Source organism: Colias eurytheme, chromosome 12, assembly GCF_061535395.1.
Source record: "Colias eurytheme isolate Ceu_HAF_F1 chromosome 12, ilColEury1 Martin Lab GWU primary, whole genome shotgun sequence".
In the NCBI taxonomy this organism is placed as follows: domain Eukaryota; kingdom Metazoa; phylum Arthropoda; class Insecta; order Lepidoptera; family Pieridae; genus Colias; species Colias eurytheme.
The window spans coordinates 9,273,825-9,301,536 of NC_142991.1; the positions used below are offsets into that span (position 1 = coordinate 9,273,825).

The window sequence follows — 27,712 nt, forward strand, 5'->3', positions numbered from 1 at the left end:
TTTTACCGGTGCATGTACATTAAAAGAACATAGAGACAGGGCAAGAGCATTCCTTCGCGATTTTTTAGTGTAAACGAAAACTCGTATTCAGTGTTGTTCAGTATTAGAACATTTCATATCTTTTCGAACGCACTATGAACAACGAAAGAATGCTCTACGCCTGTTTGCACTAAAATAATTATTTTACACAATGGGGTTAGAATGAGTATTCGATCGTTTGATGTAAAGGCAGCGTTATAAATAAATAAAGCTCTAAATATTATATCTCTTTATTTATACTAATATTATAAAGCTGAAGAGTTTGTTTGTTTGTTTGTTTGTTTGAACGCGCTAATCTCGGGAACTACTGGTCCGATTTGAAAAATTCTTTCGGTGTTAGATAGCCCATTTATCGAGGAAGGTTATAGGCTATATATCATCACGCTACGACCAACAGGGGTGGAGCCACGGGGGTGAAACCGCGCGGAGCAAATAGTATACCGATAACTTCATTAAATCGCTGCCCAATTTTACAAATTCTATAGTGAATAGTCTAAAATAACACTGAACTCTGCCACCAGGTCAAAATCTTATACAAACAAGTCCTAATGGTTATGCAAATGGATGTCACTCGGTTTGGACGGTGCGCAGTGGCAGACAAACGAACTGCGTAAAGTATTGTGGTTTGGTGCAAGAATTACGCGTAAGCGATTTGGAGCTTTAAAGAGCGTTATGTAATCATGTTAATCGTAAGTCTCCATATAGTGTAAGTATTTTTATGTAAGTATTGTTACTGTAACCTTTTGCGAGCGTTTTGATATTTTCTTGTTTCATTAAGAAATGTTTATACAATTGAGCCTGCATGATAGATCGATGTAACAAAATTGTTGATATTAGTATAGATTATAAGATAAGATTACAAAATAAAGATATTTTGTTGAAAGATTATACAAACAATATTTCAAATACCACTTAAAATAATTATGAGAAATGCAACAAGAAGAATTTACTATGATAAGTTATGGACTATTGCTTTTTACTGAAACCTTTTTAATGGAGAATGTTCACTAATTTTGATTATTAGCAATCCATATTCTCTGTCAAAAATAAATAATACTAGTGAAAAAATTACTTCGATACGTCAATTAGTTTCCGATTTAGAAGTAAAACAAGTTGTAAACGCCCGGTGATGGTGTGACGTCACACCACAACACGCTCAATCTGGCTCACTCAGTCCGCTAGCGATTTTTCGTATATGCGAATCATGGACGTATAAAAAAAGACGGACGGTATATCGCCTAAACATTGAGTGAAGCCTAGTAATGGCGGCGAAACATCCATGTGTGTGTGCCATGTTGCCATGGCAACAGCTGTCTTGATGACAATGGCGGCTGTATTTTTTTCTATAAATTTTGCCGTAATAATTTTGTCATTAAAACATAAAAGAAATAACTTGCTTCCCTGTGGAATGTAATCCCTTGTGTTTTGTTATTTAAAATTGTACTGTTGCGACACCATTTAATCAAGCAAGACGGCATTTTAAATATTTTTTGTGAAACAGTGACGCAGTTAATCAGTCGGTAGTTCACGACGTAATGGCGGCCGACTAGCTTACTATGGTGAGAGTGTGTGCGTGTTTATTGTCTTTACACGATCGCTAGCTTACTATGGTGGCTTCACGTTGTTTGTTCGTAATACGGCGTCCGTCTTTTTTTATACGTCCATGATGCGAATTTTCCGTGTTCTTACATAGTACATACTACATATTATAATATTTTGAGAACATTGCAGCTGTTTTGCGTTATCCTTTGTTTTCTATACAAGTTTTAATCTATACTAGATTGTGCTTCTGCTCTGCTCGTATGGGCTAAGTATAGGTAGATGGCTAGTAAGATTTTTTCTTGTTTTAAGTTGAGAATGATATGGAGAACTATAGGTACTAAAATATAAGTTGGTCGGGAGAAGAATTAAACAAAAACAGGGTATAGTTCCACACAAATTCAAATGTCAACAGGAAAATGAAGATAAACCTCAGAGATCAGCAGTGCAAAAACGCAATCGTATAGAATACTAGCTTCCGCCCGCGACTCCGTCCGCGCGGATGTCGGTCTTCGCGTGGATGGTTTATTTCTCCATTTTGAGTAACTCTGACAATAACATCTTATAAATATCTATTGGACCCAAATACGGCTATGCCTATAATAATACCCAACGTGTGTTCGCGGTTCTACAGAACAACGTCTATGGATAAAACTGAAAAATTAAGATTGTTTTTTTTCTACGTATTTTTCCAGGATAAAAAGTATCCTATTTTACGCCCAGGATAATAAGGTATAATTATACCAAGTTTCATCGAAATCGAACCGTTAGTTTTCACGTGATGTCTTCACATACAGACAGACAGACAGACAGACAGACAGACAAAAATTTTTTTAATCACATATTTGGGTTTGGTATCGATCCAGTAACACCCCCTGCTATTTATTTTTTTCGATATTTTCAATGTACAGAATTGACCCTTCTACAGATTTATTATAATATGTAATAGAATAGATTTTGAGAAACCATTAAATAAAGATGAAACTATGGCATGACTGTTATTTTATTAAACGAATAATAATTAGTAATTACTATTATTGGACTATTAACGAAATTCGCGGATGAAAACCCATCAAAATACTGCGCAAGCTATAACACCTACTACAGCGCTGCCGACTTGATACTTACGCGCGGCGGTGCGTTGTGACGTGACGTCACAAGCGGTCACGTGACTATTAGCGGGACTCGATATTTTTGGAAACTTTGAATGCGTATAAAATCAAAACTACTTGGTATTTTTGACTACGACAAAAACTAGTGTATTTGTATACATACAGTCTTTACTGAGACACAATTTCAAGGGATTTGGCATACCTAGTAACATTCTTCATTATAACGAAATGGCCTTGTGGCATATTCATGAAAGTTAAAACAAATAAATACGTTTAAAAAATCTGTTCTGTAACAACACATGTGCCATACCTTTTTAAACAATCATCCCCGATTATAATACTATAAATTATTCAAAACAGACAGTAATATACATAAAAACAAAAACGTGACGTAGCAGAAACGATAACCAAAAACCCTTTTACACAAAAAAACTAGTCTCTCACCCAGTCTGTGCACGGGTTGACACGGAAAAAAAAATATACTTGCTCGCCCATTCATAATTTTCTGTAGGCACTATGCAATGTGCAAAGTTAGAAATTATAAAGAATCGTTTACAATAAAAATATTTAATATCTGTACTTTACATTATTTAAACAGGAAATATCTGATTAAATAGGCTCTGAAACTGCTGAACCATATTTAACATTCTAAAAGCTACAATATACTTATAATAATAATTTATTTACTCATTGAAACATCATTGGTCCACTTGTTAGTAACAATTTTCTTATACCTATGTTAGTAACAATACCAAATTTAATACTTGATAACATAGGGTATTTTTAATTTTTTTTTTATCCCATATACATATAGACCGGGAGATACTGACACAAAATTTCGAGTCATTTGTAACAGGATGGCGGTTCTACAGGGGTCTTAGTACGCAATGACAAAAAGAAAAACGATGGCGTGAACGCTGGTACCGGCGGCTTAGTCGCGTGGGCGTTAGTCGAACTCGTCGGAAAATAGCGAAAGTCAAACGATTTGTAACAGTATGGCACTTATTTTTCCTGTAAGTTTGAGGATCAACAAATATAAATACAAAATTTCAAAGATCTTTGTGTTGGAAATCTTCACTTATATAAATTAATAATAAATTAAGTTTTCAAGTATGACAGCACTTTTTCCCCCTACTAGAAGTATGGCAAATATAATAATGGTCACATTTTATCAAATACTCTCCAAAAATCCAAATGCAATACTGGTACAAAAAGTTTGGCGAAATAAAAATTTTTTGCAGATTTTCGGCGGTATGGCGACCATTTGGAATCGTCCGAAAAGTATGGCATGGCGATTTTCGTAAATGGCTGCACGACGATAGTTACCTGTGCAAAAGTTAGCCTGGTACAAATGGTTGAATGATTGTTTTATTTAAATCAACACATTCGCGTCGGTATGGCGGGCTGTAAGTCACACCGGAAAAGTATGGCATGACACTACCGCCTACTACTTTTTTATGGGCTATCGGTAAATTCTAAAATTTTTGTGTTACAAATCGTTTGGCTTTCGCTATTTTTCCGACGAGTTCGACAAACGCCCACGCGACTAAGCCACCGGTACCAGCGTTCACACCATCATTTTTCTTTTTGTCATTGCGTACTAAGACCCCTGTAGAACCGCCATCCTTGTTACAAATGACTCGAAATTTTGTGTCAGTATCTCCCGGTCTAATATGTAAGGTTTTGTCAAAAATCGCGTCATCTTCTCACTTTTACGCCGCTAAACGCAAGGAACCATGCGTTAGGTATACTTGTAAAACAGTATTTTACCAAATATACTTTTTGTCGCGCCGCGCGGTGTTTGACAGATCTATTCTCGGCTAGAACAGAACTACGATACTTCGGGAACTTTGTTTGATTTTATTTATTTGTGTCAACGAATTTAGAGAAAGCGTAATATCGTACTAGAACTGCATGAATCTAACTATGCGGCTGTTATTCTAGTTGCTAACGTTAGTTTCTATAGCAACAGCTTTTTTGCTTGTATATTGCAATAAAAATTACGTTTATAATTTCACAAAAATAGTATTTATGCAAATACAAACAGATAACAAAACAAAAGACATAAATACAAGTTATGTACTTTGGGAGACAAGAGCCTAATCGGGGTTAGAGAAGGATTGGTCTGAAAAAAAAAAACGCAAAAGAATTATCCTTTTTGAAAGTTATTTCAATAAATGACACTCAAAACAATCTATTTACACGCCACTTACAAACGCATTACGCACGTGGAGATGAACTGATAAATCAAATTATTAGCTAGCTCATAGCTATTACTGATTGATTGCTTGTAATTTGAACCGAGTACCGATATAGCCGCAGCTTTACTTACAAACTTAGCTTATAAAGCTTTGGTTGTATAGAGAAGCGTAGCGACAAGCGATAAATTAATAAGTATGGGAAGATTTCTTGTGAATGTTTGCTTATAATTTGAACAGCTGAGTGCCGATTTGTAGCTTTAGTTATAAAGCTGTAGTTGTGTAGAAGCTTAGCGAGAAGCGATAAATTAATAAGAGCATTTATATATGATTGCTTATGATGTGGACTGTAGAGTCCTCAATACCGATATCGGTTTAAGTTTTACTTTTGTAGCACAGCGTAAAGCGCTAAATTAATTGAATATATTTGATAGTAAAAGTAAAGTATGCATATTAATTTAGGTGCTTAGTTAATTATATTTTCACTAAAAAGCTACACACTTATGAAAATAATACAATAGAGCCAAGAGCAGATTGGCAGATGTCACATGTCGTGACAGTTTTTTTGGTTCTACAACATGTCAGTCACTACGGTATTTTCCTTCACCGATTGGATATTCTGTGGTGATGTAAAAAAATGTGTGAACCGATATAATTTTTTGCCTGTTCAGTGAGTGTCTAATCATCGACTTTTTTTATTTATAACGGAGGTTTTCAGAGCTACATATTGAGAACGGTTACTCATTTGGCTTCATCTAATTCTATTAGGTAGTTAGCTTTGAGCTCCTAATTTGTTGATGAATTTAAAAAAAAAGTCCCTGTTCGTTAACCATTTGTAAAAATCATTATGCTTTGACCAAAACCTTAACTTTAAATAAAACTACATATCTTAATTGTTGGTCAAGTTTAAGAATTAATTTATCAGTTCTGATTCTCTTTATTTAATGCATTCATAAATACGTTAATTATTATCTTCTACATCACACCTTATTGTTAAGAAGGTATATAAGCATAGTACAAGGAGAGGTATAAGCAACCAATTTATTCAAAAATCTTACAAAATTTCTTACTTTTACATACTTTAATGTAACAAAAGAACATTCACAACGAGACATTCAAGAAAACAGATTTGAAGATAAAATAAAGAATTTGTATTTTTATCACACCAAGGCCTAGACAATCTAAACTATTAACTAGGCATCACACAACTTATCTTCTTAATACATATTATAAAGGCGAAAGTTTGTAAGGATGTGTGGATGTATGGATGTTTGTTACTCTTTCACGTAAAAACTACTGAACCGATTACAATGAAATTTAGCACACATATAGTGGGTAACTTAGATTAACACATAGGATAGGTTTTATCCCGGAAATCCCACGGGAACGGGAACTATGCGGGTTTTCCTTTGAAAACGCGGGCGAAGCCGCGGGCGGAAATCTAGTATTATAATAAGTTCATCTTTATACGTATAATTAAGCCGCATCATACTAAAAGTTTCACAACATATAATTAACATTTCTCACACCACGAAAAAAGGCTATTATTATAATAACTGACGTTATGCAAAATGAATCGGAACGATTCCACAGACTATAAAAGAAAAAAAAAACTGTTTACATTCATGGCCTTTGGTGCGTAAACAATAAACATATAGGTATTCTTACCAAGGTATTCTAACTAAGATGTAAGGCATCGTATACCATGTAATTAAGAAATACCACATCAAATAATGTTGTTGAAACGTATTATGTTTAACTAGATTTCCGCCCGCGGCTTCGCCCGCGTTTTCAAAGGAAAACCCGCATAGTTCCCGTTCCCGTGGGATTTCCGGGATAAAACCTATCCTATGTGTTATTCTGATGTATAAGCTATATTGTGGTAAAGTTTCATTCAAACCATTCAGTAGTTTTTACGTGAAAGAGTAACAAACATCCATACATCCATACAAACTTTCGCCTTAATAATATTAGTAGGATCTACTTCAAGAAATATTGAATTCTCTACGAACAGTGAATGGTTATGAATTAAAAGCAAACTGCTTTCTCTTTTTAAGGAAATTGAACAATATTATAATTTGAAAAGATCTGCAATAGGATCTAGAAAGTTAATATATTGCCCTTACAACAGTAAATATACTGAACAACATGACAAGGATAATCTTCAACCTGTTATATAAAATAATATTTTTATATCTAATAAAGATTAACAAACACACTTTCGCATTTATAATATTAGTAAGGAATTTATAAGATATTAAATTAAATATCTATTAGTAAAAAAAAACCAAAACAACCAAGAGGTTAATTCTAACAGCAGGAGGTTCATCATAACATTACAAAATTAACCAAGGGATCTGTTAGGAAATAAAACGACAATTTGTTAATATAAATAGTCAATAAATAATCATCTTTATACATAGTACATACTCCAATATGTAATGTACCTAACACTTTTATGTGAATACCGGTTCAACAGAATTAGAACTATTCTGTGTGATAACCGATTTTAATTCCGGGAAAAATCGTTATTTTTACAGTATGAGAATTTAATTTGTAAGTATAAAAATATCGGCTTTATCGAATTATGATATTCAAATCTCCTACGACTTAAACAGCAATTTAATTTACATTTAACGTAATTTCCTTACAAAGTTCATTATAAAATCTCCCCTCAATAAACGACGAGCTTTCAATTTCCTCATCAACAAGTAACAACGAATGCAATGACCTACCATAATATACATGGAGTTATAATTGTGTTAAATGTAGGAAAAATAAAAAGCAAAGCAGGTGTTCACCTACAGGGTGATGCAAAAAGTTCGTCGGTTAAACATTAATTGATACCATAAATCGAACTTGACAGTGCACTGGATGATTTCGCATTTTTTTGCATAATAATCGCTATATGAAAACGGATAATTTGAATAGACAATATAATTGCGATTTGTTCTATTAACTATTATTTATTACTTGATTATAATAACTGTTTTATCTATGTCAATAACACCACCGATACACATAGATATCTTTTTCTAGTTTTATGAAAAAGCATAAAATTGTAATTACTTAATTTAATCCATCAGTCCTCGGAATCACAGACACAATAGAAAATCTATTGTGTCGCGCCCCGATCGGGCCTTACGGTGGTCAATGGGTTAAAGCTAAAATTGTAAATTACTTAATTTAGTATAGCCATGTCTAGTTAAGCTAGAAACAAAAAATGTAACGTATTTTATGTTAGGCGCGAGATTTTTTGCTGTGCAAAATTTGATGGGTATTTACGCGTCACTGACGTGTTAATATTCATAGTTTGTAATTGGTATCAGCATGACATGACGAATAGGATTTCACGCCTGTTTGTAAACCCCATTAAGGCCTATTTTATACATTTTTTACACTTCAAATACGTATGCTATTTTTGTTAGTGTATTTCATATTGATTTCATACTTCACTTTTGTTCAGTATTATAAAGTAGCTTACCGCCCGCGGCTATGCCCGCTTTGTCTAAAACCTAATAAATTATATACCTTCCACCTTCCTCTTGAATCACTCTATCTATTTAAAAAAAGCCACATCAAAATCCGTTGCGTAGTTTTAAAGATTTAAGCATACAAAGGGACATAGGGACAGAGAAAGCGACTTTGTTTTATACTATGTTGTAGTGATTTGTAGATTATAACTATGTAGGCATTCATATCGTCTAGACTCTAGACTATTTCATAATCAGTAATTTAAGAAATGATTAAAATATATTATTTTTCCATTACTATTATGAAATTACATCTACCAAGGTATAATATGAGACAAGTCGGCGTCGGCGACACTTCAGAATAATGCATGTGCGCAGCGTTTTGAGGGATAGGGGTCGCTTCTGTAACTATTTATTTTTCGAAATTATATAGTTGGACTAATGGCATAAACACGAGAATTTATAAAACCTAAAATAAATGTAAAAGCATATTTAAAGCAATAGAATAAAAATCATAAGAACTAACAAGCTACAAAACTAAGGTTTTGTGGTGTGCAGTATTTACTTAATAATAATAATAGTTAAAAAAAACTAAAAAACACGCTTTTTATAGAAAACCGAACTAAAAAATAGAAAATTTTATCAAATTAGTGTATTGTCATCGGTCCTCAATAAATCTACAAAGTTTGAACGAAATCTGGCCGTTTAAAATGGGTCAAAATCGAGCCCAAAGAAGTCGGTTACAAACAAACATACAGGTGAAGCTAATATAAAGCGTGTAAAAAGTCCCCATATGTTTCGCATACAGTATCTAGGAAGCAGTATAAATATCACACTTTTTATTCAATAATATTTATTTAATACAAATAAAATCACCCTGTATAAACCCCACTAAATGGGGTGTATCGCAACAGGTGGGTATAACCACGCGACATACGCGTGCCCTCCGAATTGTATTCAAGATACATACTAATGCACCGTTTAGTAGAATCCTTGTTAGCGTTATCTCTTTTATTAGCATCGAGATAGAATAGGACAGAATGATAGGTAATCCTCTTAATAGAATGCAATGATCGGGTAAATTAAGGATAAAGGCCCCCACGAAGCTTCTATCTTAATTGTAAAGTAATAAAAATAATGAGTATCATTGTTAATGATCATATTAAGTTATTAAAGTTCAGGCATTGTATATTTAATACGTACCGCTATTTAATAATTATGGAAATTAAGTTTTCGCGTATTGCTCTTTGCTTTGTACTTAACTTCAATACTTGTAGAGAGGTAGTTATTTTTCTTTTAAGACTTTCTTTTTATTATATTAAGATTTTATATTTAGTACTGACAACCAACACGTCGAATGTTGAACCAAGGAATTTCCATCCTACAACATGAAAGTAATGAATAATTCGCTATTTTCAAGTAAAAATAAACTAAAAACGAAAAAGCCAACACCCTTGCTATTAAGGTTCACGCGACCGATCCAACGTAATAACGAAATAAATAAAAAGCACTGACCTTTATACGAAGAAATATTACTACAGATATATGTGTATTGTGAATTATTGCTGTTTTACAGGCTGTTTTAAAAGATTACATTGCAGGACGCACGCATCGCACCTGCCTTCGACCACAGACGTCATAAAAATGTATTGTATACGTATATACTGTATACGCTTTCATGTACATATATGCAAATATTTCTTATCTGTATCAATTAGTTTACATGAATATGGATATGGTTTATAGATTAGTAGTTAGCTTCTTATGATAGGTCTTCGCTATCGTTGATATATATATAGATTTGTTTAGACTTCTTTATACAATGAGCCTAAAGTAAAAAAGCTCGTAAATATCTCGCTCTAGAAGCAAGTTCGGAACTAGGTACATAGAATAATCAATTTGACACTTTTCCAAAGATATTTGAACCATAGAAAGTGGAAGCTTCGTGTAATACAATAAAAATATCAAAATTGCTCATCAAATACCGGATATAGAAAGTTAATATTTTCAAAAGAAATTATTTGATTATTGAAACGTTATTGACAAATCAAAGGATAATCTTGTTACATTTAAGGTATGATTAAAATATTGTAAATGTGTTAAATTGAATTCTTACCTCTTTTATATAAATTACGTTTCTTCAAAGTTTTTAAAAATATGGTAGAGTGCTTTCTCATAAGTAAGTATCGATATAATATTTATATTTTTTGGTGTTCCCTCAATTCTGATGCCAACTAATTCATATTAAATATTTAGATCCTGTTTCACATTACGATATTTCATAATCTAATGTACAAGTATTATTAATGAATCATATAAACAGATAATTTAAAGTGGAACATCTCATATAACCATAGAACTTAAACATTTAAAACGCATATAAATATAGTAAGTTTTTACAGGGCCTAAAAACAGTCTTTATTTTAGCATACAGCTGCGTAACTCCTTATAGGTTCCTTCACCTGTACTTTATAATGGATAGTGCTTAGTTATAATCGTCTCTTACGGTGCATTTATACCAAACGAGTGAATACTCACTTATAATACCACAAGAGCTTCAAAATTATCGGGTATTTTCCGATAGGTTCGTTGCGAGTGATTTTTCCTGAAAAACTTGACGACTTTATTTGTTTGCAGGGAACCTTGAGGGAAATGCCAGATAATTTTGAAGCTCGTGTGGTATTAGGGGGATTATTTTTCCGTCCCAAATGTCGGCCAATAATTTCACAATTGAATTCAACCTGTCAGTTTGACGTGTGGCAACTACCAGAGAAAATTTTCAAAAAATTATCAGTATAATACCATGTAGGTTGTACCACGTGACGTCGAATGGTGCAATTCTATTGGTCGATATTTGGGTCGGAAAAATAATCATTCTTACCCCACTATGTCAAATTATTTTAGTTTAAACAGGCGTAGAGCATTCTTTCGTTGTTCTCAGTGCGTTCGAAAAGATTCTATGCAATGTACTAATACTGAACAACACTGAATACGAGTTTTCGTTTACACTAAAAGATCACGAAAGAATGCTCTTGCTCTAGCTCTATCTCTATGTTCGTTTGATATAAATTCTCCGTTATATAAAGTACAATTATATTGTCGGTGGTTTTAGCGTTAAATTCCACAGGTCACCTGTTTGTGTTCGTTTGTGAGACTGCGTTTCATTGTCCTTTTTGTTATGCAATACTTATTTAGTTATTTATATTATTATAGTAAGTAATATCGTGTCAATAAAGAAGCAGTAATGCTCGTTTCCTTTTTTCTCTATAGCTATTTACAATACGACCGCCTCCTTGGTACAGTGGTTGACGCGTGAGCGTAGAACCGAGGGGTCCTGGGTTCGATTCCCGGTGGAGACGAAGAAAAAAAATGTCTCGGTCTGGCAGGACACAGAAGGCTGATCACCTACTTGTCCCTAAAGAAAATCGATCAGTGAAACAGATGTATGCATAATGCATCTGCCCCTTACCCCACTAGGGGACATGGGACTTCACTTTATTTACAATATGCATAGTAATGATGATGTAATGAAGTGTGAATTTCGAGTTCAATTAGAACTTTAGTATTGTAAAAAAATACGTTTCACTCTCAAAATTGACGCCTAGTTCCGAGTGTTACTTCTAAATTTAGTGACTATTTAGTAACACAACAAACAACATCTTAGACGCAGAAAGAATTATTGACAAAAAAAAAGTTATACGATTCTAAATACCCTTTACCACATTCATCTTACAGCAATCTATTTCGAATGCACAACATCATACAAAGTATCAACAAGCACATGCACACATTTTTCATTTTTATAATGTAACGAGTCTCAAAATAAATGTGTCACATATATCAACACGGTAACTCCTTAATCCTGACACTGTATTAAATCCATACATATTTCCACAAGGTGTACCTAGAAATAATGATTGCTGGCCAGGTGTGTGTTAATGGTCTGCTCGCGAAAAGAAACAAGAATAAAGTTTAACGACATTCAATTCGGCCGGTTAATGTTAACAGCCGCTCGGATAGGTTTTAATGAGACCAATTGACCACACGCATACGTGAATTCGATTTGCTGGGCAAAATTGTTATGCAGCTGGTGATATGCGTCACATATTGTGATTATTGAGAAATCTGAGTCTGTTTTTATTGATTGAATTCAACTTGATTAATAAAATATCTCCTTGAAGTATCGTGCGTAGCGTGGAGCCTGGAGAGGCAAATAAATGTATAGCAGCATAGTTTATATTATGTTACTAAGGAAAGCTATGGAATGTAAACTCAAACTCAAACATTTATATTTTACTAGATTTCCGCCCGCGGCTCCGCCCGCATTTTCAAAGGAAAACCCGCATAGTTCCCGTTCCCGTGGGATTTCCGGAATAAAACCTATCCTATGTGTCAATCCAAGTTACCCTCTATATGTGTGCTAAATTTCATTGTAATCGGTTCAGTAGTTTTTACGTGAAAGATTAACAAACATCCTTACATCCATACATCCATACATCCATACATCCATACAAACTTTCGCCTTTATAATAGTATTAAGATTAAGATTAAGATTCATTCAAATAGACTTCAGGAGCACTTTTTAGTCGTCAAATACATAATTTACCGTTTACCAGCTTGTAGCTTTTTATAGTGAAATAAATTTTGGAGTCCTTCTAGATATTTCAAAGTTTGACTTCACAATACATACATATTTCAAACCACACACGTTAAAAACGTATGATTTTCTTAATAACGAATTGATAAGATTAATTGACAGTTCCAAAATACACCCATATCTGTCAAACTCCCAACACCTTTCAAGTATCATCTTCATAATTATTAGAGCCGTCAGGATTATCTCTATCTAACCTTTTCAAACAAATGGGGTGCGCTCAAATATAATACTGAATTCTTTTAACAAACAACAATTCCTCTAGTTAGCGGTATTCCCTATAAATGGTTGTTTCGACGTGTGCGCAGGTGAACTATAACCCTACTACGCTATTTTATACCCTATTGGTCTAGATATAAGGTTGAAAGTTCCAAAATGCATTGTTGCAGATGCGTTGCAATGCACCTGCCAATCTCGGCACGAGCAGGTGATACGTTGTTTATATTTTTTTAACCCCTAGCGAAATAGGGTTGCCGACTTCACATTTTATTTTGTTCTTTTTATATGCGAGATATAAGCAATTAAAACGTTCGTATCGTTGAACTGTAGGAATATTTCTGAGTTCAAGTTTCCAATGCAATGTACTAATTATAGTGTGAAATTATTTTGCACTTGATTACCGGTAGCTTATATTGTTTTACTAGATTTCCGCCCGCGGCTTCGCCCGCGTTTTCAAAGGAAAACCCGCATAGTTCCCGTTCCCGTGGGATTTCCGGGATAAAACCTATCCTATGTGTTAATCCAAGTTACCCTCTATATGTGTGCTAAATTTCATTGTAATCGGTTCATTAGTTTTTACGCGAAAAAGTAACAAACATCCATACATCCATACAAACTTTCGCCTTTATAATAGTATGTACATATTAAGATAAGATTAAGATCTGTACTTATAATTAAACATTTTTATTGAATACTTTTTGATTATTAAATTGATCAAACTCAAACATTTATTTATTTATTCAATTAGACTTCTTCTAGAAGCACTTTTGATCGCAACCCTGTTATTGAACCACCATTATAGCGGGTCGGTTTTCAATATTTAAGGGTAGCTAATTAAGCGATCTAATAGCTTTTTATACAGATCCGATGATAGTAATTTTATAGTATTACAGCTATTCTGAAACACATTAAGATGAGACGCAACAGTTTCTTGATAAAACATTTATCGTAAATTAATTTTAAATAAAATTCACCTGTTACAATAAAATCGTGATTACTTTTTTGTTTCAATGTTGTTCACCTGTACATTATTGTACTATGATTGTATTGCCCTTTAAACGTAAATACTTTTATAATTAAAAATGTGAACTACGGATGTTTTGAAATTATCATTAAGGAGCAATAAAATTGTTGTATATAAACTGTTGCTTCCTGTAAAAATATTTCAGACCAGCCAAGCGCGTGTCGTATACGCGCAAGAGGTTCCGTACCAATACACAAAAATTGGCAAAAAATCTCGTTAATTCTGTAGTCCTCTTTAAATATTTATTTTTCGTTCCATTTGTATGTTGTAAGCTTTTGCTACGGAACTCTATATAAAAGGCAATTGTTAAAAAACTTACCTGAAATTTTCTTGTGTTTGTTTAACACAACCACACTTAATGTAGACACATTTAGAAAAAACAATAAATAAAGTGTGTTTTAAACACTTTGAAATCAATAAACTGCCTTCAAAATACGTTAAAACGTTTCTGAATTAGACTGACCTGTTCACATTTCAGCCAAAACAAGATGGTTGCCCCGGGTCGCCTCATCTCTCCCTCACTCAACTTCTGCTCATCGAGAACTTCGCTGTGACGTCGACCAGATTTCAACCAGACTTCTATTGACCTAGAGAAAAAGGAAAAAGAACTTAATTTTTAAAATTTAATTGACCTGGAGAAAAAGGAAAAAATACAAATAAAACTTTGTTCTTAAAATTAAATACAATGATTGAAAGCTTATTAAATTATTGACTGTAAAGAATCATCGTGACATTGGGATGTTAAGAACTTATTTATATGTACAATTTTATATGTATTGATCAGAGTTGAGTGACCCAAATTGTATTTTAAAATGTTTGAGAAAGGATAGTGTAAGACAGTTAGGCGGCAGGTCACGACTCAGGTGATTTGTGAATGGAGTTCTTGAGGAGTTTGCGGTTTGCTAATAGATCTTGATGGTTAAGTTTGAAATTAAGGAGGAAAATGTATTGATAGAAATGATTTAGTAGTTTTATAGGAGTGATGATTACAGTTAGTACAAATGTATGCTATTACAAGTTTTTTACGACGTTCCAAAAACGTTCCAATTCGTAGCGTATTTTTTTATATATCACTACATAGTATAAAACAAAGTCGCTTTTTCTGTCCCTATGTCCCTATGTCTCTATGTATACTTAAATCTTTAATACTTCGCAACGGATTTTGATGCGGTTTTTTGTAATAGATAGTGATTCAAGAGGAAAGTTTTAGTATATAATTTACAGTAGAACTCCAATTATCCGAACTCCGACTATCCGAATCGCCGATTATCCGAATCACAAAAAATTGTCCAAAAAAAGTTTAAGTGCGCTATTATTCTTCCCCTAACAAGAATATGGAGAGGATGATGATGATAAAGACACAGTATTACCATCCTACAGTATGGCGACGAATGTACTTGTGCAGAGAAACGGAGGGGAACTGGCGGGGGGTCGGGCGACGTGGGCCGCTTAATGCAATCACGCTGAGTTTGCATTAACTATCGCGAAAGGATGACGCAGTCGTATTTTTTGTGTAATTATTTTATTATACATAGGTACTTACATATTCTATTATGACGCGCAAAAACTGTTCCGTTTACGGATGTAAATCTACATTGAAATCCCAGAAGGAAACAATATTTCAGAAAGATTGTATTAATTGTATCTGTTGAATTAAAATCAAAGCTATGTATATGTTGTCCTCATTATTTTCTAATCAGATTGTACATCCCAATGCGAATGCATTGCTTAGTTAAATGGTATAATATACAATTAAGAACATCTAAAAATAAAGTGTCCACGTAAATAATATTTAGCAGTGCAATATCTGTAATTATATATTTATGAACAAATAATTACATCAGATTTAATAATCGCAATTATTTTGAATGTACATATGAATAAATGATTTCATCATTATATTAATAATCAAAATTGTTTTATTTCCCATTTGTTGCAACCCTAGCGTATTTTCGTGTGGCAGCGTAAGTACCTACGCTGGCGGCGGCATCGCGCGACATCAAAGGCGATTCCTTACTGTAGGAAATAATATTGTAATACTGTGATAAAGATGCGTTGTCACTAGAGGAAATAAGAAAAATGATTGCAAAAATATTTAAAACATGTGAAAATTTCATGTTTCTTTCATTTAATTCAATAAAAAAATAGTGCAATATCAAAATGTAGCTTTTATTCTCTCCAATGGCAATATTTTTTTTTAATCCGATTATCCGAATATTTGATTATCCGAATGGGTCCCGGTCCCCATTAATTCGGATAATTGGAGTTCTACTGTATTAGGTTTTAGACAAAGCGGGCGAAGCCGCGTGCGGAATAATATATTGAACATGAAGCAACTAAATTGAATTATATACCAATACAAGAAGTTAATCTAAATTCTCTTCCTTGAAATAGAAATAACATTAAAATAATATATTTTCTCTAAGCGGAAATGAAAAAAGTGCTATAATTGCCAACTTGTTATTTTTATAGACTTCTTATTATTTATTTTTTAAAGACCTAATGACATTGTTTTATGTACTTTTTCCATATAAAGGGCGACCTGTTTTACATACGCTTCAACAATGAACCCACGGCCAATGGTCAATAACATTAAATCATTTATTTAAGAAGACCATATAAATATCAATAAACTGTGACTCAATAGCCGGAACTCTTACACTTATGAATCAATTATTAGCTATGTCATCCATCTTTTTGATAATCTCTGTCATAGTTTGCGAGTGGGTGGTAACATTTACAGTATAATAAAGCTTCTCAAATTAGTCTAATGTTCATTTTGATATTTAAAATTAATGAATCGTAGTATATATTGCAAGTATAAGGACTGCATTCCAAGTCAGAGGTCGTGGGTTCGATTCCCACTCAGGGCAAATATTTGTGTGATGGACATAAATATATGCTCTGTCTCTGGGTATTAATCCATACTAATATTATAAATGCGAAAGTAACTCTGTCTGTCTGTCTGTTACTCAATCACGCCTAAACTACTGAACAAATTTTCATGAAATTTGTTATGGAGATATTTTGATACCCGAGAATGGACATAGGATACTTTTTATCCCGGGAAAATGACGCAATCCCGGACACCCCACGGGAACGGGAACTATGCGAGTTTTTCTTTGACTGCGCGGGCGAAGCCGCGGGCGGAAACCTAGTTATCTATATAAGTATTTATTTAAAATTATATATGTATGTTTATCAGCCATTTGGTTTCCATAACACAAGCGAAAGCTGAGTATGGGATCAGATCGTGCCGTAAGTATGTGAAAACTGAAAATCGTTCTGAAATATTTATTTATGTATTAATAACTAGCTTTCCACCCGCGGCTTCGCCCGCGTTTTCAAACAAAAACCCGCATAGTTCCGTTCCCGTGGGATTTCCGGTATAAAACCTATCCTATGTGTTATTCTGATGTATAAGCTATATTGTGGTAAAGTTTCATTCAAATCCATTCAGAAGTTTTTACGTGAAAGAGTAACAAACATCCATACATCCATACTTACAAACTTTCGCAAACTTTAGTAGTAGGATTTAACTATTCGTAGAGGTAACCTATTAAAAACTCGAATTTCTATTACCCGAATCTTAAAATCCCGAAAACGGTTGTTAGAACTTTTAAAAGACAGATGTTATGAATGACAACTTTTTAAAATTCCTTTTTTAATTTCCCAGATGAATCAATTTCCAGATACACCAAAACTAGATTTTTAAAAAGTATTTTTTTGTTTCCCGTATTCTCATAATCCAGATATAGTTACTTATACCTACCAGATTCTCAGAATACTTTTTTTTGTTTCCCATCGTACCATTTTCCAAATACACTATTACCAACTTTTCATAATCTTTTTATTTGGTTCCCATATAATCGTATAGCAGATAAACTATTGCCAGATTTTCATAATCTCTTTATTTGGTTCCCATACAATCGTGATTATACCTTTACTATTGCCTAAAAATAAACATTACCAGTAAGTAAATTGTTTTACTTGCCCATTACAGAAAGGTTTAAGTGTCAAATTCGACTCAGTAGGTTAGGTTAGGTTTGAACCGTGACCCCCCATGCACGAGCCGAGCGAGCGAAGCGAGCGTGCCGCGGCAGCGGCCGGCGAGTGCCAGAACCGACTCGCTATTGTTTTACTTGCCCATTACAGAAAGGATTAAGTGTCTATTCAGTAGGATAGGTTAGGTTCGTGCTGCGACCCCCTGGAAGGATTTCGTTTTTCTGGATATCGTATATGAATTTGAATTTCAAAAATCTGGACATTGTTTGTCTGGATATCAATCAACTGTATTTCAAAAATTTGTGTTTTAAAAATCTGGCCTTCGTGCATATGGATTACGGTCATCTGGATTTTGTGCATTTAGATTTCGTATGTCTGGAAGTTCATTCGTCTGGATTGTAAAACGTCGTACAAATGAAGAAATGGGCAAATGAAATTTGGAGTTGCGATTATATGGCAAACAAAACTTCGAAGTTTTAAAATTCGGGGTTATGAAAAAAATTCCAAACGTTTTCTGGATTATGATATTCGGAATATTAAAATTCGAGATTAAGATAGGTAACCATTTGTAGATTATAAGTTGTTGAGCTATTATTTTAACTAAAATAACGTTCTTAATAGCAAGTGTCTGCAAATAAAAATTATAATACGACTGACTATAATGTGATTGTATGATTACATATTTGTTAGTTTTAGAAATAGATTTGCGGTTTTTGGTTTTAATTGAAGTGTTTAGGTAAGGGTTGTTAATCATTTTCAATACGTGTTTGAAATTATTACACACACAAAATGATTGACGTCAACAATTCAATCAAAAAAATACCTATTTACATCCCTACTAATATACAGGATGTCCCACTGTTGGTATACTAAGCTCAAAGGAGGTTATAGTTTTGCATACGCTGAGTACGTAAAAAATACTTATAAAATTCTAGATGCATTTTTTTTTCAAATAGATGAATTCTTAAAACTCTTTGTGTGCACCCATAACAAGGAACCCGCCCAACTTTGACACCAGCACGTGAGCTATTGTTTAAGATTATATTTTCATAGACAAAATGCTCATATTAGAGAAGCGGTATATGCCGGCTGCGCGAAACTAGAGAAGAAAACATGGATTTACAGGAAAAAATGAGCAAAAAATTTTTGGCGTAATTTTGTTGTTGAAATTTTTTTAAGTATTTTTTACGTGATTAGTGTATGCAAAACTACAAGTCGCCTCGCGCTTAGTATACCAATAGTGGGACACCCTGTATATTATAAATGCGAAAGTAACTCTGTCAGTGTGTTACGCTTTCCCGCTTAAACTTCTCAACCGATATTGATGAAATTTGGCACAGACAATCTTTAGACCCTGAGAAAGAACATAGTACCTATACCTTTTATTGCGAAAAAACACCACGTGGGCGAAGCTGCGGGCGGAAGCTAGTATTTAATATTTATAGAAAAAGGTAGCATATCTTTGATATAAACTATCATTACTTAAAACCCCTCTTACACGCACTTATTACCAAACTCCCAGCTTGGGTCATATAATTTTTCTTAAAACTTAAAGTGGTTAGATTAGACGAATACATGAAGGCATTCTGTTCGGTTTCCATTGAAGTGGGCACTTAAACAGTCGTAAACCACCATACCATGTTATTGTGATCTTTATCAGAGATGTTTTACTGTCCTTACAGTATCCTAGCAACGAGTTGTTTGTTATGTTATTGTACATACGTTCATCTTCTTATATATAAAATTCTCGTGTCACAATGTTAGTCTGCATACTCCTCCGAAACGGGTGGACCGATTCTCATGAAATTTTCTGTGCATATCGGGTAAGTCTGAGAATCGGCCAACATCTATTTTTCATATGTACCACGGGCGAAGCCGGGGCGGACCGCTAGTACTTATATAAGTAAGGTAAGGTACTCGTAATACCGTTGGGTAATACTTAGGAAATTTAGGAAATAAAATGTCCATATCTTTGAGTTTTTGAGACGTTCTTTCAATGATTTCGATTAGATATATCTGGATACCTGCAATAGCTAGCAATAATTAAATAACATAAAAATAAATATTTTGTGCAATTAAAATAACGTTTATGAATCCCGTTAAAGAAAATTTATTCAGTACACATTAGATTACAATATTGCAATGTAAACAATAACTAAGTTGCATTTTCATAAAGTTGAAACTGTATAATAAGTCTAGCTTTCCGCCCGCGGCTTCGCCCGCTTTGTCTAAAACATAATAAATTATATACTACTAGCGGTCCGCCCCGGCCTCGCCCGTGGTACATATTTCGCAATAAAAGGTAGCCTATGTTCTTTCTCAGGGTATAAAGATTATCTGTGCCAAATTTCATCAAAATCGGTCCAGTAGTTTATGCGTGAAAACCATACATACATACAAACCTTTCCTTTTTATAATATTAGTATAGAAAAACTTCCTCTTGAATCACTCTATCTATTAAAAAAAACCGTATCAAAATCCGTTGCGTAGTTTTAAACATTTAGGGCCGATTTTTCAATCGCGAGATAAACAGTCTAATAACTACCCCTCGAATAGATTTATTCAATTATTTATCTAACTCATTACGGCTCACCTATTTTTCAATCGTGATTTATTTGATGAATAACTATCTGACCAAATATTTCCATATTGGCAGCACTGCTCTCGGAGTGGCGAAACAAACATATTAAATTAGTCAGGTTAGAGCGGGATAGAGTCAAATCTTGCAATTTGTCAACAACCGTCATTATGACTAACGTCAGGAGTGCACTTGTCTTCTATGATTGTTGATTGTTGTTTTGATTCGAGTAAAGAGTTTGGTTAAATTTGTGTTTCGATTTATATAATATTTTACGATGGAAACGACATACTTAAAGGCAGCGTTCGGCAAATTTTCAATGGCATGGTCATCAGTACTATCAAAAACATCAATTTCAATATGATTTTAATTGATAACAATAATTATATAGAAAGAGGTTTAATTGTTAATAATTCTACGCTCTATGTTATGACATACGAAAATATCTCAAATTTGACGCGTCAGTTGTCAACTCAAACGCCTAACAGTCGAATAGCGCGCTATCTGGCCGTTGGAGCGGCAAATAGATTTATTCCTCAAATTACTTAGTTATTCGATAGATAAGTCCTATTCGTCTATTGAAAAATTGAATATTTTGTTAACTGAAGAATAAAGTCTATCTAGCTGTTTATCTGGGCATTGAAAAATCGGCCCTTAAGCATACACACGGACATATATCAAGATAGACTAAGCGAGTGTATGTACTTCCCGTGTCCAAACTACGATTATGAAACTTACTTGACGCTGGCCTACACTCAGTCCGCGCTTGCAGTTCGCCAAGGAAAGACGTGAAGCTGAATAAAGTAAAATGCCGAATTACGCCGTTATAAACTGTAGAAACTCCACAGCTGTGAGTGGCCGAGTTAGCAGAGATGTTTCCTTCCACCGGTAGGTAATTTTCTAATCAGAATATGCACTATTTATTTTAAAATCAAATAAAGAATATCTGTGGAAAACGATCGTGACAAACACGGATACCAAATCATACGAAATGATTCGGAATACATTGCGGCTTTTACTTGGCACGGTAAAGATCGCGTCGTATGATAACAAGCAATGAATAGCGTCTTCTCATTTTTCTGTTCTCATTTTTCTGTCCAATTTTGTGGTTAGTGATGTTCATTTGATGCAACAGTTCTCGATTCTAATCGATTTTATAATCGAACAGATAAATGATAATTTGAAGGAGCAATTTTTCAGAAAAAAAGGCATAGATTTTTTTTGTCATTTAATACGACTTGACCTAGAACTTTTAAGTATTTTAATACAAAGGTACTAAAAATAAATATTATGACATGGACGCCATTAGTCAAAGTGTCATCTTGGGAGTTTTTTAAGAAAACTCCTTATTGCTTAGACTATGTTTGTTTTTTCAGTTTTCCAAGTAACCCGAACATAAAAGGAAAATGGATCGATGCAACGGGACATAAAGATTGATTGATTGACAGTTTCATTACTTTCTTTCGATGGCCTCTCTAGTACGTAGTACATGGTAACTCAATGGGCATATGTAAGAAAAAGCTAAAACACATTAGTTTACTTGTTAGAATATTAAAAGGTTTATAACTTTATTTTATCATCCCTCTGTCTATGGTAATTATCATTTTTCTGTCTTGAATCGATTTAGTAATCGATTACGATTCATTTATTTGACTACCTCTTAGACATAGATCTAGTTTGATCTGATTTCTTTCGATTTACTTCGATGGGATAGGACGATACTAGAATCGCCGCGCGAGTGGCGGCCTAATCGATTTAGCGTAAAATGAAATTAACATCACTAAAAAGCGCTCGTGACGTCATAACGCGTCAAGGTCAGTACAAAAAATATGACACGCTTGGTTTTCATACAGATCGCGGTACTTGCGTTGTCTACTTATATATACATGTCTGTGAGCATACATATTAGGGACATAGGGACAGAGAAAGCGACTTTGTTTTATACTATGTAGTGATGATGTGTATAGTTATAAGGTACGAAGTGTTTACATGAAGCAAAATCAACATAACAACGCGGTCTACCGCGCACTGTTTCACGATTAAACACCGCTCCAATCCGACTTAAAAATAAATCAATAACCAATAACACAGGTAAAAAAACTGAGTGCTTAATAGACCAGTGTCCACGGCTAGACATGATTTAGAAAAAAAAATAGTGAGCAACAGGTGCGGGGCGTTGACCTCGCTTACATCAGCGCGGGAAAAAATGGCGTATTAAAATCTCAGTTGTCAATTTCCTTATTATGTTTCGTTTTTTCGCGGCTTTGTTTATTTTTATTTGAGCCTGAATAGAAGAATTTGACACAGGTGTGTCGCGATTGTATTTTTTAATGTTATTTAGTTTTCCTCTTAGAAATAATGTTATAAAAAATATGTACTTTTCGCGAGTCGACAATGGACAAAAGAGATACGATCACACTCAAGGACTTCAAAGATTTAGTTGTATGTGCCACAATAACTGTAATAGGCCTTTATAGGTACTTTATGGGTGTGCATAAACGTACCACCTAACTACCTTACTTTGTGATCCTTTATACAATTTAGCGTGGAATATGTTACCAAATACCAAGTAAATTTAAAATAATTCATACAGATAACATCAGAAATAAAACTTTACATGTTACTGTGGTCTAAATTAGTACCTACGTTATTTTAATCTATATTAATTAATTCTAAGTTTATTAGCTAATAAATTCCTTAGCTAATAAAACCTTTTTTTCGCACAAACAAAAAGCCTACATTTAAACTCGAATCCACCGTTCACATGAACAACGTAAGTGTATTTGTATTCAAAATATAATTACCATTAGGGTTATCGTACAATTGCCTCGATGGAATGAAGTCATTCTCTGCCTAATGAACAGTTTCCTGTCTTAATCAATGACTCGACCGCGATATCTCGACATTTCGAGGGCCAAAAAAAATTTATTAATCGCCTTGCGAAAAAGTGAACATGTGTTCTTAGAAATTGTCTTTTTTATAAAGGGCGCTTGCTTTGTCGTTTAACAATGCTACATACATCCGTTTGTAACCTATTGAAGAAATAGTCCTATTTCCTGAGTTCTTAAAATTGTAGAAATGATGCTAAAACGGTAAAAGTAATACATACCTATAAGGGACAATTTAGTACCTTGCTTTACTCCCATCGGGGTTTTATAAGTTTAACGTTTATCTGTATATATGTTATGGATTGTTAGATCTGAGTATTTTTTTTATAAAATATGTGTAAATTGCTCTCTCTCTCTATGCCAAAAAGTTTTTTGTCAAGATTTATTGATATTTGAAGCTTTCAGAATTTGAGAGAAGTAAATAATTATTCCTTTTTACTTATTCCGTTACGCTTGCGCGGGACTTTTGAGTATCTTAATAATGTAATTTGAATACAACCTTAGAAATTAAAACAAACAAGACAGAATCACGTTCTACTTTTACTTTTAGAACCAAAATACAAAGCCGAGAAACTAAAACGGTAGTCACGAATAAATGTCTATTTTTAGCTCACTTTAAGGTAAATTAATAGTACAAAGGGGCATCCGGCCATAGGTTTTTACGCTTTGGAATGCCGAATTTCAAAACGTGTCAACAATTGAGCCCTTATTATCATCGTTTAAAGCACAAAATGCATTGGCAGCCCTGTTGCTAGGGCCCTAAATTTTACTGTTTACAAGTGGATTTTCAATTTAACTAAGTTTTGGAGGCATCGGTAGTCATGGTGACTCGTAAATGTGTGATCTTTTTCAATGCGATGACGCTTCTTTTCGTGGTAATTACTTCGTGAAAGCAAACAAATCAGTTTAAAATGAGGCGCAAATAATTGAGACGTGTACCTTTTGTGCTTGAAGAAAGTATATCATAACTATTATTTGTACTGTGCAATTATTAATCTCTAAAGAAATCTGTAATGTATGTAGTTAGAGTATAACCCTATTTCTTTTTATCTATTTTACTATTTATTAATTCATAGTGGGTCATCTTCTCATACGTATATAAGAATGTATCCTCCACCTACTGCAATGAATAATCTACCGTAGTTTTGCTATTGCAATGCAGTTTTATTAAATTTTTCATCGCGATACGTGCAGTGGAACATAGCTTAAAAGGCGTTAGAATTAGTAAGTCGAATTTCGGCTACTATACAAAATTAGTTGTATTAGAAACACGTTTAATTTTTTTATGTTTCCAAAATAAGTATTTTTAGATAGATACACGTGGTTTACAATTATAGTCCCTTAACAGTTCATTCGCCTATAATGATAAATGGATAAAAAATTGAGCGTACATATAATTAGGTAGCAAAAACTGTTGTCCATAGTACCTATAATCATTAGTTATTTTTTATAATGAAATTAATCGGTAGTTATGTGTCACCATAGTTAATTATTCTTCGATATTACCTACTTTATTAACTGTAAAGTTATTTTTAAAGTTTTCGTAGTGTGGGTTTTTTGGGTTTCATTATGGTACTGCTTGATAAAATTTTTTTTACTAAAATAAAGTAAAATAGTTACTTGACTTAGGTTTTTTTTATCAGAGATAAGAATAATTTTATTCATTGTTTTAATTTTTATCAAACGTAAACTATGCAATAAAATAGCACATTTCTAAACATTTGACATTCTGTAGTTTATTGAACCATCAGTTTAAAAAAATAAAATAAAACAAACAGTTCTTAGAATTAGCTTAATTAAAACATTAGCGAACAAACCTAGAAAAAATCTTCAAACGTCTTGTATTACAGCAGTCATTCCATGATATATGTCGCTAATGATAGACCCATTCAGAGATATAATGTTTAATAATTAATTGAGCATCGAAACGATCCATGGGGCTTCATTATTATTTTAAAAGATTTGTCACCGAAATAAGTGTGCGTTTCCACTGTAGTGAGGTACTGTTGTCTAGGATGACTTTTATTAACAATAAGTTTAATTATCGTTTTTGGTGATTTTGTGATATGTATTGTTATAGATAAACGTAATGACAATAAAGCTTATACAATATACACATAGTACGAAACTCTGTAGCGAAGCTTAGATAATTGTTATTATAGTAGAATTTCTAATATTTTATGACTCTAATTCAATAATTCGTTCATAGAATAAATTTTTCGATATTGCAAACATCCCGAAGATTATTACCTAACAATATTCATTATCTAAAAAGGATAAGAAACATACATTTAATCATCAAATGTGGATACAAGCACGCTACAAGGCTACACCATAACATTTCCCCGTTTATTTCTTCAATAAAAAAGAAACAATTCATATTATATACGAGATTTCAAGAATCTTACTAATTGATATATTCATATAATGTCACAAGTTCTAATTCTACATTAAAAAACCTTACACATTGAAGTCTAAAAACCTGAACTAGCTGTTGCTAGTTCTCGTTATTACAAAAACCGTGTCGTCCAACAGTGGACACGATCACTTATCCGTCACATATGTTCACAGCATGTGACAATAGCGCAGGTGGCATCCACATCCACATACATCTATAATTACCGATAACTAGCCTGTTGGTCCGATATATTCGGCCATTCAATGCCTTGTGAATCTGTGAATGGTTTGCATGTGTGCGAATTGCCTGTGTCTGTTCTAATTCAACAGTATATGACGTGTTTGTGTAATATAGAATGCGAATTCTAAGCTTTATTGTTAGAGAATACACGATAGGATTCTATATAAAGGTAAGGGTCGATTTCTGGGAGAGCTTTATACAAAATGTTCACCATAGCGTTTACGTCGAAGAATACATGACATCTTGTAGGTAGTCTATGTAGAGGATGGAGTCCCTTTACCAGTAATATGGTACCAACGACAAAAAGCTTTATTTGTTCTGATGAAACAGCACATAACAGGACAATATGTCTTATTTTTATGGTAAGATATTTTTATGAATACCACCACTTAAAAGACGCTCGTATTCTCTTACATATTCACATCCAGACCTATCAAGATCTTCGTTTACAAAAAGCTTAAATAAGTTTCGAACTTATAAACCGACCAGTCGATATTAACCGTTCACCACACAATAATATCGGTTACATCTCAAGACATAATGGGTACTTTCATCCCAAGCATCTCCGGGCGGACAAACGCGCGAAACAAGCGTAAAACATTCAAATACCTTTACGCTCATTACCAATGACATGATCAGACAGCCGTAAAATCGATCCTTGCTTACTGTACAACACATTGCACCGTTTACAATATAACATCACGCGATTTTCACCTTTAACACCATGTCATAAGCAACAGAATAGCGTAGCGCTTTTTGTCCTTAACCCCATCGATGCGTCGCTATCGGTCTAGTATATCATCTTTTGTGCTTTTATGGCGTCGAATTAAAATTACGTCACAATTAAATGTATGTAATCGATTAATAGATTGAATTCCGCATCCCGAAGTATTTCCTTTCGAATAGTTTGGACTAAACTTTTTCTGGCGTAAAGGATTGTTATTATTTGATGCAGGCGATCCAAAACATGAGTACAGTATATCGGATAAAAAAACGTACGTAAATCCTACAAATAATTAAATATACTTGGAACAGCTAGAAGTAAAAATTCAATTAAACTGATAATATGAATAAAGTTCATAGTTATGTAAACAAAACAAATTCCTCTCTTCTAAGTCTAACCACTATCAAGAAAACCCACAACTGCGTTTAACCTGATACGTACTTGGTCGTTAATGTTGTCATTCGTTTTTTTTCAAAACCTTAGAGTTCAAAAAGCTGTCAAGCCGAAACTTAGCTTGTTTGAACTGATCAAACGCGACAATAACGTCCATAAAAGATAATTTACAACCTATATTTCAAAGGACGCAGACCACGCAAAATATAAGTTACTGTGACATTATAC

At 33.6% G+C, this 27,712-nt stretch overlaps 1 protein-coding gene across 1 annotated transcript in view; it reads right to left on the minus strand.

The window, feature by feature from the left end:
• Nucleotides 1-27,712, minus strand: part of LOC149904221 (tRNA dimethylallyltransferase) — a 203,992-nt gene that overhangs the window by 19,699 nt on the left and 156,581 nt on the right. The window contains exon 4 of the mRNA XM_090108121.1: nt 14,722-14,845. Within this exon, the coding sequence (XP_089964247.1) occupies nt 14,722-14,845 (124 nt within the window). The remainder of the gene's footprint in view (nt 1-14,721; nt 14,846-27,712) is intronic.